At 44.6% G+C, this 14,376-nt stretch overlaps 1 protein-coding gene across 2 annotated transcripts; it reads left to right on the top strand.

Moving 5' to 3' along the window:
* The first annotated feature begins 68 nt into the window (after window positions 1–68).
* Window positions 69–10,288, top strand: LOC112228040 (mitogen-activated protein kinase kinase kinase 8). Of its 2 annotated transcripts, none has more exons than XM_024393178.2 (8): window positions 69–717; window positions 879–1,262; window positions 1,469–1,642; window positions 2,227–2,488; window positions 3,117–3,223; window positions 5,611–5,763; window positions 7,235–7,481; window positions 9,326–10,288. In XM_024393178.2, the coding sequence occupies exons 2-8, from the start codon at window positions 909–911 to the stop codon at window positions 9,454–9,456; spliced, it is 1,428 nt and encodes a 475-aa protein (XP_024248946.1). In that variant the 5' UTR covers window positions 69–717; window positions 879–908; the 3' UTR covers window positions 9,457–10,288. The 2 variants fall into 2 exon arrangements, with proteins under 2 accessions (XP_024248946.1, XP_024248945.1); XM_024393177.2 differs by having other exon boundaries at window positions 69–777.
* The last annotated feature ends 4,088 nt before the right edge of the window (window positions 10,289–14,376 follow it).

Raw genomic sequence — 14,376 nt, 5'->3', positions numbered from 1 at the left:
GCTCTCTGTAATGCAATCACCTGCGTTTAGTTTCATTACACTTCTATCACTTAAGTAATTTCTCATATAACTGTTATTGAACTTCAACAACACGAGACATTGCGAAACACAGTATTGTTATTGACGCACATAAGAGCGCAAGGGTTGAAAAATCGTAGAAGGGTTCAATTGCGTTCCTGTATGTGGAAATTAATGCACAATCATGTTGGATGCCAGCAACGGATTTAACCTCGCCGGGGCGCAAACGGTAGATAGCTAGCCTTACACCAGTAAGTTAGACAGTGTCCTTTCGTCCCGCTTGTTGGGCACTGGTTTCCCCCAATTCTGTTAACGACGGCAAAGGAAGCTTTTTAGTAGTCGGGAGCGAAGGACACTGGGTGCTAGCTTAACCAGCTGGAGTATGATGAAAGACTGCCGACATGCAGCAGGAACGCCCCGAATTGCTGGCTGCAGTTTCACACTATTGGAATATACCGAACTATTCTATTGTATCTGATGAACGGCAAGTCTTTCTCTGAGCTTCCTTCGTATTCAGATACGTTCGCCTATGGAAAACAAATATTACGGGGAAATTAAGGAAAATGAAAAAGAAAAACGGAACTACAAAGGAACCCTATGACTGTAACACATAGCATTCGCATAGTTTTTCATTAATACAGCACTACACCTGCACACGGAGACTGATATGGACTTCCTCTGTTGACAACTTCCTCACTGGTGAGGGTCCGTAGGCTTCAATGAGCAATAGAGTTGACTGCAAACAGACGCAAGAATGGAGTGAGCACAGTCAGACCTGACCCTAAGTTATTACAAAGACTCAGGTAATCATTTGATATTATGCTTTTATAAACTAATCCTGATAAACTAATCTCCCCCAGAAACCATTTTGGAGCAGTGAATCAAACAAGATGGATTACAAATATGACAATGCTGGAATAGAACTCCTGCTGGCTCACATGAACATAGAGTACATAATCGACGTGGTGGAACATCTCTACCACACCAAGGAAGAGGAAAAAGAGGCCGGGGCGTCGTTTGCGGAGGGTCTTTCTCAGGAGGAGATGGACGAGAACGAGGAGACAGTGGATGATTCGTGGGGCGAAGTGACAGGAGGGTCCCAGGGGACACAGCAGGGGAACAGTGGTGGCAGGGTAAGGTACGGGACGGTGTCGGACTTGCTCTCTTTCGTCAACCAGATCTCTAACATGCAGCCAGAAGTATTGCAGCACCTGCCGGAGGAGATGGGTGTGTTACTGAACAAGGTGAGACTTCAGGACATTGACTATGTTGATGGATTCTGCTCACAAAGGGACTCCTAGTGTTAGAAATGACACTGCATGTGTGTGTCTCTGTCTGTGTTTGTCTGTTCATGGGTAGAGTTAAGAAGAGTATACTTCTTTGTACAGGGTTAACTGCCTTTACTGGGTCAGAAGCACCTCTCACACTGTATTTCACTACTTCTGTGCAGAAACACATGGGGCTGAAGAAGGGTCACTATCGCATCGATTCAGATGTGTTTCTGTTTCCATGGAAGTGGACCTATAAGACTCCTGGCTCCGGCGGCCATGTTCCAAAGGGCTCTTTTGGGAAAGTCCACTTGGCCCAGGATACCATAACCAGGAAGAGAATGGCATGCAAACTGGTGAGTCAATGAGCCCCGTGCTGGAATGTCTGGCATGTTTTTGCAGAATACATTTCTCGAAGCAACCAGTTCGTTAGGACAAAAACCCATGTCAAAGCATCATGTCGCATTGTCAAGTCAGTCAGGCCTTTGCAACACAGACACTTTGAAACTTGCAACAACACTATGCAAGAAGATCATGGTTTTCACTGTGACACAAAAAAAGACATCATTGCATATGGATGGAAACTGAAAGTATTTGGCTGCCTACCCCACAGGAAACTCAACAGAAACCCCCCACGGTAACAGCTCAGGTTTTAGACAATAACAAATGCAGTGGGAAAGAATCAAACGGCATTATAGAATATCACCATTACCAAATGTTTTCCCCGCTAAAGTTCTCATTTGATATCCATATTTTCATTTTGAGCTTAATGATTAGGCCTGCTGGTATTCACCTGGGGTGAGGATAGCATTGATATTATGTCAGCCCACAAATAGTTACACATGATGAGAGTGGCTTCCTGGTCTGGTTATTCAATAGTCATTGGAAAGTTCACATACTAAAGACTTGGTGCCTTAATGGTTATATCCATGCTCCTTAGATCCCCATGGAACACTTCAAACCAGCCGATGTGGAGATCCAGGCACGGTTCCGTCATGAGAACATTGCAGAGCTCTATGGTGCTCTCCTCTGGGACCAAAACATCCACCTATTCATGGAAGCCGGCGAGGGAGGGTCGGTTCTGGAGAAACTGGACAGCTGTGGCCCCATGAGGGAGTTTGAGATAATCTGGGTCACCAAGCAAGTCCTCCGGGGCTTGGAGTACCTACACTCTCACAATGTCATCCACCACGACATCAAACGTGAGTAAGAGCCCAAAACAAATGTTGAAAAACACACATTAGTAGACAGAGACTAGCGTAAGAGTACGCGTAAGAGGGAGAAGAAGAGTAATAGGCATACAGCCTCTACTTTTACCAGGGTTAAAAACCTAGGGTTTCTCAAATTCTAGCCCCAAATACAGCAGAAATGGAACCCAGGTATGTCTACACATGCACACACGCTAGTGTGTTTGGGGCCTGTGACTGTCATCAGCCACTTTACATGTTTACACTTTACATCATCTACTTTACAAATGTATCCAGGAAAGGGCTTTAGAAGCAGACTGCAGCTTAAAGAAACGGCTTCATAGGAAACTCAGCCGCTGACACCTTAAGAAACCTCGGAGCTCCCTCTATAATGTACTTCTCATTTCCTTTGAATGTATGTACAGTTCTCATCACATAGAATATTATAGAATAAGTATTGACCTTTGAAAGTAGATTGACTAATAACATAGCACTGTAGCTAGTTAGTCCACACTATATTTGGTTCTGGGTTCTGAGACTATACTGTATCTTGCAACAAGGTTCTTTAGCTATGTACGACATGGCTGAACTAAGCAGCTTTTATGGTGAATCTCACTCTCCCTCCCTCCTCCTCGCTCTTCAGCCAGCAACATCGTCCTGATGTCAGACAAAGCGGTTCTGGTAGATTTTGGCCTGACGGTACAGATGACAGAGAAAGTATACACCCCTAGGGATCTACGAGGCACAGAGGTGAGTGATTCTGCTGTTTTTTTTCTCTTCAACACCCTCGGGTCTATGCCATGACCTAGAGGTTTGGGGTCAATTCGTTTTCAATTCAGTCAATCAACATTTTTTTAATTGGAATTTCAGGTTTCGGAATTGAAATGGAATTGACCCGATGTTACGGTTTTCTTCGGATGAAAGAGAGTCGGACCAAAATGCAGCGTGGTTAATACGATACATCTTTAATGAGGGAAAGCTCGGGACTGAGGGGAAGCTCGGGACTGAGGGGTAGCTCGGCACTGAGGGGTAGCTCAGTACTGAGAGGAAGCCCAGTACTAAGAGGATGCCTAGTACCGAGAGGAAGCCCAGTACTGAGAGGAAGCCCAGTACTGAGAGGAAGCTCAGGCAGGTAGTTGGCTCTGGCAGATCCTGGCTAGCTGGTGGTTCTGGCAGATCCTGGCTGACTGGCGGTTCTGGAAGATCATGGCTGACTGGCGGATCCTGGCTGACTGCCGGCTCTGGCTGCTCCATGCAGACTGGCAGCTCCGGCTGCTCCATGCAGACTGGAAGCTCCGGCTGCTCCATGCAGACTGGCAGCTCTGGCTGCTCCATGCAGACTGGCAGCTCCGGCTGCTCCATGCAGACTGGCAGCTCCGGCTGCTCCATGCAGACTGGCAGCTCTGGCTGCTCCATGCAGACTCCGGCAGCGCTGGAGAGAAGGAAGGCTCTGAAAGCGCTAGACAGGCGGGAGACTCCGACAGCGCTAAACAGGCGGGAGACTCCGACAGCGCTGGAGAGGAGAAAGGCTCTGTCAGCGCTGAACCGGCGGGAGATTCCGGCAGCGCTGGAGAGAAGGAAGGCTCTGAAAGCGCTAGACAGGCGGGAGACTCCGACAGCGCTAAACAGGCGGGAGACTCCGACAGCGCTGGAGAGGAGAAAGGCTCTGGCAGCGCTGAACAGGCGAGGCGCACTGAAGGCCCGGTGCGTGGTGCTGGCACTGGTGGTACTGGGCCGAGGACACGCACAGGAAGCCTGGTGCGGGGAGCTGCCACCGGAGGACTGGTGTGTGAAGGTAGCACAGGGATGGACCGGACCGTGAAGGTGTACTGGAGAGCCTGAGAGCAGGGCTGGCACAGGACGTGCAAGGCTAGGGAGGTGCACAGGAGGCCTAGTGCGTGAGGCTGGCACAATCTTCACCAGCCGACTAACACACACCTCAGGATGAGTATGGAGCGCTGACCCCAGGTGCCATCAAATCCCCGACACGCTCCGTCTGGCGAATATCTTGCATACTACGCCAAATCAACTGCTCTCTCTCTTCATTCTCCCCCAATTCTATTAACACCTCCTCGAGTGTCTCCTCATCTCCCATCCGTTCACTCTCCTCCATTCTGTCCAATAATTCCTCGACCCTCTCAGACTCAGCCCTCAGCTTCGCCGATAGCTCCGATAACATATGGTAAACAGGGGGAGTTGGCTCAGGTCTGAACCCTGACTCTGCCACACTCTCCCTGAGCCCCCCCCCAATTCATTTTTGGGGCTGACTCTCGGGCTTCCTTCCGCGCCGTCGTGCTTGTCTCTTCAACTCCATTCTCCTATAACCCTCTTCGCACTGCTCCAGCGAATCCCAGGCGGGCTCCGGCACTCTCTCTGGGTCGACCGCCCACCTGTCTATTTCCTCCCAAAAAAGGAACTAAGGTCAGGACGTGACAGAGATCTTGTACGGTGGACTATTGGTTTTTGTGTGTAATGTATGGGCTACAGAGTTTTACATAGGCTACAAAAGGCTGCATAGGCTACAAAATGTACACTGTTTAATGTTGAATGCCTTTGAACAGTAGCACTTTCAGATTCAAATGTAGTTAGGATTAGGAGGAACAGAAGGATCAGGAGAGGGAGGGTCTTAAGAAAGATCACAGTGATTGCCTCATCTATATTTTCCCAATTCACTCCACTACCCACCTATACCCTTGGTGACAGAGTGGGAAAGTCCCAGAGCAGAGATCTAGACACCCAGCACAGCATTAATAACAGGGAGGGAAAGGGCTACCAAACAGACAGCTAGCCAAATGAGTGGAGCTGCTGAGGCTGCTGGAAATTCCAATTGACAGACCATACCACAAGTACCATATTAGCTATACAGTACAGAGCCTAACATAAGCCCAGCTGCTCTTAGGGTTCCTGTATTATTACATAGTCATAGAGACACTGCATTATCAGAGAAAACTCTTCTCTTTGCTTTTTTCATGTTGTGATTGTTATTATTATCACTGGCTTCATGACGACATAACAAAAAAATGACATTTGATAAAGAAAAATATTGTGTATTTTCCAAACACTTATTTTCTTCTTCTACAATTGGGATTATGCCGTTGACCCTGTGAGCAACAGTTGTTTTGTGTTTTCTTCCCCAGATGTATATGAGCCCGGAGGTGGTTCTTTGTCGAGGACACAACACCAAGACAGATATCTACAGCCTGGGCACCACCATCATCCATATGCAGACTGGCAGCCCACCCTGGGTCAGGAGATACCCACGCACCGCCTACCCATCCTACCTCTACATAGTAAGTACCACCCTACCTATCTCCCTCCCTACTCATCCTACCTCTACATAGTAAGTACCACCCTACCTATCTCCCTCCCTACCCATCCTACCTCTACATAGTAAGTACCACCCTACCTATCTCCCTCCCTACCCATCCTACCTCTACATAGTAAGTACCACCCTACCTATCTCCCTCCCTACCCATCCTACCTCTACATAGTAAGTACCACCCTACCTATCTCCCTCCCTACTCATCCTACCTCTACATAGTAAGTACCACCCTACCTATCTCCCTCCCTACTCATCCTACCTCTACATAGTAAGTACCACCCTACCTATCTCCCTCCCTACCCATCCTACCTCTACATAGTAAGCATATCCTGACAGTTCACAAATGACTTCTGTACACTTCCAATAGATGCATAGAAATTGACAGAACACATATGGAGCTGTGTAGCTGAAGCTGTTTTTGCATGGGACATAATCAGTGACAACTCCACCAAGTATTAACGAAAAGTGGATGGATGAAGTGTATAGACGTGTGAATGGTGAACTTACTACAGGCCTTCCTCTTGCTTCACTGACAGGGCCGGAGGGTAAACCCCTCGCCTGTTTGTGGCCAGTTATTCCTTGAAACAGACAAATGCAGTTTGACTTAACATTCACTGAAGATCAAACAAACTGTTTATGATAGAGGTAGGTCAGAGGCAAAGTGGACTATACCTAGTAGAATGTCATTAACACCTGTTTTGCTGCACCCACCCAAAAGTCACATTTTTCCATGACCCTGTACAGATTTCCACGTCATAGACCTAGATTCTTGCAACATTATTTTTTTTCTCAAATGTCACGAGAGGCAGGTCCCTTAACGTGACTTTGTCTTCATCCTAAATGCACCCTATTCCCTATTATAGTGCACTACCTTTCACCAAAGCCTTATGGGCCCTGGTCAAAGTAGTGCACTATGTTGGGAATGAGTTGCCATTTGGGAGGCAGCCTCTGTCTTATGAAACGTTAGTAGTTTACTCCCTCGGTCTCTTTGTACTTTTAACAGTGTTTTTCCATGATCATGTTCCTGATTTGAACATGTTCCTGTTTCTCTTTTTGAAGCGTTATTCATCTCTGCTTTAAGGAAGGACTTACTTCCTCATTCTCCATTGTCATAGGGATGCCCTTTCTTGTACACCAAACTTATTTTACAAGATATTACACTCAATAGATGGAGCCGTCAGATAGCATAGAGGTGCAGATTCAATGCAGGATAACTTTTAGTTTCACCCTACCAGAAACTGTATTTAACAAGATTGGAAGAAAGCATCGAGGAGTAGATTCGATCAGTTGTTTTTTCTTCAAATACTTTAGCTGTGCTTGATTGAACTTGCCTGGTGCAATGGAATAGTCCCAAAAGTGCAAACGCCCATCCATCTAAACTCACCTTACCTGGAGGTATTACTTCAGACCTCTGACCATAGCCTCCTCTCTCCCCTCAGATCCACAAGCAGGCCCCTCCCCTGGAGGACATAGCGGAGGACTGCAGTGGTGTCATGCGGTCCTTCCTAGAGACCGCCCTGGAGAGGAACCCTGCCAAGCGCAGCTCTGCAGCCAAGCTCCTGAGGGACGAGGCCATCAACCCTCCCAGAGAGGAACAGCCACGCTGCTGGAGCCTGGACTCAGCCCTGGTGGAGGCTTCCCACCCTCTACTGAGGCAGCATGGCCAGCAGCCTGACACCACACAGGGTAGGGACTTCTACAGTGCCTTGCGAAAGTATTCAGCCCCCTTGAACTTTGCGACCTTTTGCCACATTTCAGGCTTCAAACATAAAGATATAAAACTGCATTTTTTTGTGAAGAATCAACAACAAGTGGGACACGATCATGAAGTGGAACGACATTTATTGGATATTTCAAACTTTTTTAACAAATCAAAAACTGAAAAATGGGGCGTGCAAAATTATTCAGCCCCTTTACTTTCAGTGCAGCAAACTCTCTCCAGAAGTTCAGTGAGGATCTCTGAATGATCCAATGTTGACCTAAATGACTAATGATGATAAATACAATCCACGTGTGTGTAATCAAGTCTCCTTATAAATGCACCTGCACTGTGTTGGTCTCAGAGGTCCGTTAAAAGCGCAGAGAGCATCATGAAGAACAAGGAACACACCAGGCAAGTCCGAGATACTGTTGTGAAGAAGTTTAAAGCCGGATTTGGATACAAAAAGATTTCCCAAGCTTTAAACATCCCAAGGAGCACTGTGCAAGCGATAATATTGAAATGGAAGGAGTATCAAACCACTGCAAATCTACCAAAACCTGGCCGTCCCTCTAAACTTTCAGCTCATACATGGAGAAGACTGATCAGAGATGCAGCCAAGAGGCCCATGATCACTCTGGATGAACTGCAGAGATCTACAGCTGAGGTGGGAGACTCTGTCCATAGGACAACAATCAGTCGTATATTGCACAAATCTGGCCTTTTTGGAAGAGTGGCAAGAAGAAAGCCATTTATTAAAGATATCCATAAAAAGTGTTGTTTAAAGTTTGCCACAAGCCACCTGGGGGAGACACCAAACATGTGGAAGAAGGTGCTCTGGTCAGATGAAACCAAAATTGAACTTTTTGGCAACAATGCAAAACGTTATGTTTGGCGTAAAAGCAACACAGCTCATCACCCTGAACACACCATCCCCACTGGTGGTGGCAGCATCATGGTTTGGGCCTGCTTTTCTTCAGCAGGGACAGGGAAGATGGTTAAAATTGATGGGAAGATGGATGGAGCCAAATACAGGACCATTCTGGAAGAATGAACCTGATGGAGTCTGGCAAAAGACCTGAGACTGGGACGGAGATTTGTCTTCCAACAAGACCAAAACATAAAGCAAAACCTACAATGGAATGGTTCAAAAATAAACATATCCAGGTGTTAGAATGGCCAAGTCAAAGTCCAGACCTGAATCCAATCGAGAATCTGTGGAAAGAACTGAAAACTGCTGTTCACAAATGCTCTCCATCCAACCTCACTGAGCTCAAGCTGTTTGCAAGGAGGAATGGGAAAATATTTCAGTCTCTCGATGTGCAAAACTGATAGAGACATACCCCAAGCGACTTACAGCTATAATCGCAGCAAAAGGTGGCGCTACAAAGTATTAACTTAAGGGGACTGAATAATTTTGCACGCCCAATTGTTCAGTTTTTGATTTGTTAAAAAAGTTTGAAATATCCGATAAATGTCGTTCCACTTCATGATTGTGTCCCACTTGTTGTTGATTCTTCACAAAAAAATACAGTTTTATATCTTTATGTTTGAAGCCTGAAATGTGGCAAAAGGTCGCAAAGTTCAAGGGGGCCGAATACTTTCGCAAAGGCACTGTATATTTTACTGTTCTCTATCATTGTTGTTCCCTAAAATAAACTGTTTTATATACTGTTCCTCACAGGGTAGGGACTTTTAGGGATATGCTAATAACATCTGATATGTTTTAAAGTGCATGTTTCTCTGATATTCAAATGACAGAGTACACACTCACAAATTTGCATATGAGGGCACCTATTAATACAACAACTATTCTTCTTTCTCTTCACAGAATCCTCATTGTACTCTGAGCCTGAGGAGTCTGCCCACCTGAGGAGAAAGGGATCCCTGTACATCGACTTGGGGGGAATGGCTAGATACTATAATCTAGTGAGAGGTCCCCCTGCCACAGAGTATGGCTAACCCTGAGCCTAACCTAAAGGAAATACATTTCCTTCAGAGGTAAAGATATCAGAGATAACTGTTACCTTTCACCTAGCCTTGGTACTGGTGAACTGTTAGGTCACAGACTCTCAAGAAGTTGAGTTCGGGACTCATGAAGACTCAATGGTGAAGGTGTGACTGATGCTTTTGGAAAGAGACACCCAGAAGGACAGAAAATTGGATAGAGACAGTAAATAGCCTGCACTTCAATGGCGCTGGACTCGTGTAATGAAATGTCTGAAGAGTGGTTTCTGTAGCTGCCTTAATTTGCCATCTCTCAACAATGCAGCGGCTCATTGGATTGTAAGAGATGTGTTACTCAGTAACACTGTGTTTCACTGGCTATAACAGTGGAATCAGTGACATCTTGTGGGATGTTCTGTAGATACATGATATACTGAATAAGCATCTTATACAAGTTTGTTTCTTAAAGAAATGCATCTGAATGGGTCTTGTGATTGAGACATCATTCTATTATTTTGTGTCAATATGAAAACTATGATTTCTGACCGTGTATGTGTGGTTTTTATATTTTTGTACAATTATATTGTTTTAAACGTGAAGTTCTTAAAATGAACTTATTTGTGTTTGTTCCTAAGGAATATGAGAAGTGATTTTGAGAATTGCTATGCAAGTTACACCATGTACATGACTGATTATTTTGTAACTTTATTTGTGTGATCATTGTTCTTTACCTGTTGGGTATGCAGTTTTCTTTCATAGTGAATAAAAATACTTGCAACTATTTCAAAGATTTTAACTGAGTTTACAATAAAGAAATAAGTCAATTTAAATAAATTCATTTGACCCTTATCTATGATTTCACATGACTGGGAATACAGATATGCATCTGTTGGTCACAGATACCTTAAAAAAGGTAGGGGGGCGTGGATCAGAAAACCAAGCCGTATCTGGTGTGACCACCATTATCCTCATAAAGAGCGACACATCTCCTTCACATATAGAGATGATCAGACTGTCAATTGTGGCCCTTGGAATGTTGTCCTACCCCTTCAATGATGTGCGAAGTTGCTGGATGTTGGTGGGAACTGGAATACGCTGTTGTACACGTCGATCCAAAGCATCCCAAACATGCTGAATGGGTGACATATCTGGTGAACATGCAGGCCATGGAAGGAGTTGGACATTTTCAGCAGAATTGTGTACAGATCCTTGCGACATGGGGCCGTGCGTTATCATGCTGAAACATGAGGTGATTTGCTGCAGATGAATGGCACGACGAGACAGGATCTCGTCACGGTATCTCTGCATTCAATTCGTCCACACAATAATTCGTCCACACAACGCCGTACACGTGGTCTGCGGTTGTGAGGCCGGTTGGACGTACTGCCAAATTCTCTAAATTAATGTTGAAGGTGGCTTATAATAGGAAAATTAACATCAAATTATTGGGCAACAGCTCTGGTGGACATTCCTGCAGTCAGCATGCCAACTGCGCGCTCCCTCAAAACTTGAGACATCTGTGGAATTGTGTTGTGTCACAAAACTGCACATTTTAGAGTGGCCTTTTATTGTCCCCAGCACAAGGTGCACCTGTGTAATGATCATGCTGATTAATTAGCTTCTTGATATGACACACCTGTCCGATTGGATAGATTATCTTGGCAACGGAGAAATGCTCGCTAACAGTAAAATGTAAACAAATTTGTGCACCATATTTGAGAGAAAAAACGTATTGTGCCAACGAAAAATTACGGAATCTTTTATTTCAGCTCATGAAACCAATACCTTACATGCTGCGTTCAAATTTTTGTCCAGTGTAAGTATATCCAATGAGATGACCAGTGCTCTTTTGTACACACATTAATTTCAATATAGCATTTTGTTAATTTTCTTCAGACTTTGTCTCATAAACTACTTATTTCTGTCATGTTAGTTGAATAAAATGTCATATCATTAACCTGAATGAAATGAAAAGCCAACACGTGTTTTAATCACGTTTATACGACTTTATGACAATGTATTCTTGACCATATGAAGAGCTAGATAAAACAGTTGGTGTCTCTCTTTCTATGAGTGAATATTGGGGGAGTGGGAGGAGGGGGGAAGTTTTAATTTGTACCTCTTTTTATCTGTGATCATGTTTTAGATTAATAATAATCTGTCCAAAAATCATCACAGAGCAGTCAGTCAGCTCATACACACGAACTCATGTCGATACTGTACTAGTTCGCACTCTTGAAAACGTAAAAAAAATTGCAAATTGCTATGATAAAGTTTGCACACTACTTCAATTACAACTCTGCCTTCAACCACTACATAGGGGGGCATCCATTCAGCATGTTCAAATGCTTCTGTTACATAACGATCTGTCATATCTGTCTCTGTCATCATAAGGTAGTTTTGTGTATGAACACTTCTTAGATAGCATCAGAGCTCCATTTGCTTATGATCAGGAAGCATGTTGCTTCCATTGCGTAGTCTCATTGTTATTCATAGTAACAGTAACAAATAGCTCACACCAAGCCCACATAGGGTTTTACTTGAGATGGAATTAATGTTCTAGAGAGAGTGTTACACTATATATACAAAAGTATGTGGACCCCTTCAAATTAGTGGATTCGGCTATTTCAGCCACACCGTTGCTGATGGGTATAAAATTGAGCACACCGCCATGCAGTCTCTATAGACAAACATTGGCAGTGGTATGGCCCATACCGAAGAGCTCAGAGACTTTCAATGTGGCACCGTCATAGGATGCAACCTTTCCAACATGTCAGTTCATCACATTTCTGCCCAGCTTGAGCTGCCCTGGTCAACTTTGTTGTATTTGTTATTGTGAAATGGAAACATCTAGCAACAACGGCTCAGACCCAAATTGCTAAGCCACACAAGCTCACAGAACGGGACTGCCGAGTGCTGAAGCGCATAGCGTCCAAAATTTGCCGGTCTTGGAATTCACCAAGAGTGGCAAACATTTGCAAACCTCTGCCAAACATTTTGTGACACAATATTTGGTGAAACATTATTTTGTGATTAATAATAGGATAAATTACACATCTGACTAAAGAGCGATCTGTTCTTGCAATTTGTCATCTATTTGTCACGCCATGACCTCTTTCACCTGTTTCTGTGATTGTCTTCCACCCTCTCCAGGTGCCACTAATTTTCCCCAGTGTATTTATCCCTTATCCCTGTGTTTCCTGTCTCTCTGTGAGTCAAGTCAACCCCATACACCCAGTCCCTTATTGTCTCATTGGTTGTAAACATTCTCTGTCCTATTGCATGTTCTTACTTCCCCTACGTCCCGTCCGTGTGTTGTATCGAGCCATACAATAATAGTTTCCTCCTGCACAACTGTGAAAGGGGGAAGTCTGGATGTATAATGGGGATACAGATAATGCAGTTCAGTGCAACTGTCATTGTCTGGCTTCGCTGCCTTCATGAACAGCTTTTACCATTCCCCAGGGTGAATTAATTCCATCGAGTGGAATGGGGATGGTTGTCAACTGAGGTGTGGCGCAGGCATAACATTCTTCTTTAGCTACTGATCTAGCTCTATGCTGAATCCATTCCAACCATAAATTGGAATCCCCAAACCCAGTCTCCACCTCAATCACTTCCAGGATCTTTCATCTAAACTATCCGCACCGGTCCTTGGCTCTGGATGACTACACTGGTAATATCTGTTTTGTCAGGGGAACTGCTTGGACTCTGACTGGCCGTAGCTCTATCACCGGCTCTAAACCTCTTTTATCCGGAATGGTACCATAGTGTCAACTGAAACATGGTCAAAACCAACATACCATAACCCGAGATCCTTTTTTTTAACGTTTTTAATGGTAATTCGTACCTTTATGCTACTTCCCTTGCTCCGGATTACAGTCAAAAACCCTCACTTTTACTATACTCCATCTGTTTCCATATTGGGTGTGTGGATTTACATAGCCTTCTCTCTCTGTGTGAGCTATGACCTGATTCCATGAATTACACAGGGACCTGCACAGATATCTTCCATAAAGGCTCATAGTTCTAGACTGCCAAGGGGTCAGAGACCACATTTGGTCTATAGAACTCAACTGAGACATCCTTCCTTTGCTCTACTCTCACTTCCATTTTTTCCCAGATTAAGTGACCTTTTGTACTTTGGTATTACAAAATCCTCATCTTCTACACTATGGGTCAAGTTACCACCTTCTGCCTTCTCGGGTGGGTCATGGTGTATTAGGAATATGGCTCCCATAATCAGACAGCTCAGACCGAACAGCACCCATGTAAAGCCCCACCCCTTCCCGGAGAACATATCATAAGCTAGAGGCCAACCCATACTTTCACTTCTATGAACGCACACAGGGAGGATAGGGCGGGTTAGGGAATATTCGTTAGAGAGGTAACCTCTGAACCTCATTGGTATTCGGTTCTTTCTCCTAACTCTGATTGTTCGACAGTGTCAGTATGTCTTTACCCTCCCTCAATGTTGTGTGATATGAACCCAGGTAGCTCTTTCAGCTATTCTCACTGCGAAAGGCTGTCACTAGGAGCACTTGGTATGGCCCCTCCCACTGTGGCTGCTTCCAGTCCTTTTTCTTTAGTGATTGGACCCAGACCCAGTCTCCTGCCTGTAGTTCTCCTGTTGGGCATACAATCTTTGACATACAGGTTTGGTTAATGACCAATGTGTTCAACCATACTATTCTCTACTTCTATATCTGCTTGTTCCAAAATCGTCCTAATTCTGGCATTCCGAAGGGTCTACCAAAAAGCTTATTCTTATAGTCATTAACACAATAGGTAAGCACTGTATCCAATTTTTTCCTGTACTCGTGTGTTTTTCTAAGCTTGCTTTATGTCTACCCTGGTGATTAATTCTGTGCACAAATAACACATCTGGAACACTTTCTTTTAAAGTAATTTGTGATCCCGTATGCTACAAAGTGC

This window comes from Oncorhynchus tshawytscha, linkage group LG29 (genome assembly GCF_018296145.1).
Source record: "Oncorhynchus tshawytscha isolate Ot180627B linkage group LG29, Otsh_v2.0, whole genome shotgun sequence".
NCBI classification, from domain to species: Eukaryota; Metazoa; Chordata; class Actinopteri; order Salmoniformes; family Salmonidae; genus Oncorhynchus; species Oncorhynchus tshawytscha.
Note: the sequence above shows the minus strand (reverse complement) of the source record. Positions and strands in the feature narration are given on the sequence as shown.

Coding starts and splice junctions, on each gene's coding strand:
- LOC112228040 (XM_024393178.2), top strand. CDS start 909: ATGGATTACAAATATGACAATGCTGGAATAGAACTCCTGCTGGCTCAC. Junction 2,489..3,116: donor CATCCACCACGACATCAAAC/GTGAGTAAGAGC, acceptor CTCGCTCTTCAG/CCAGCAACATCGTCCTGATG. Junction 3,224..5,610: donor GGGATCTACGAGGCACAGAG/GTGAGTGATTCT, acceptor TTTCTTCCCCAG/ATGTATATGAGCCCGGAGGT.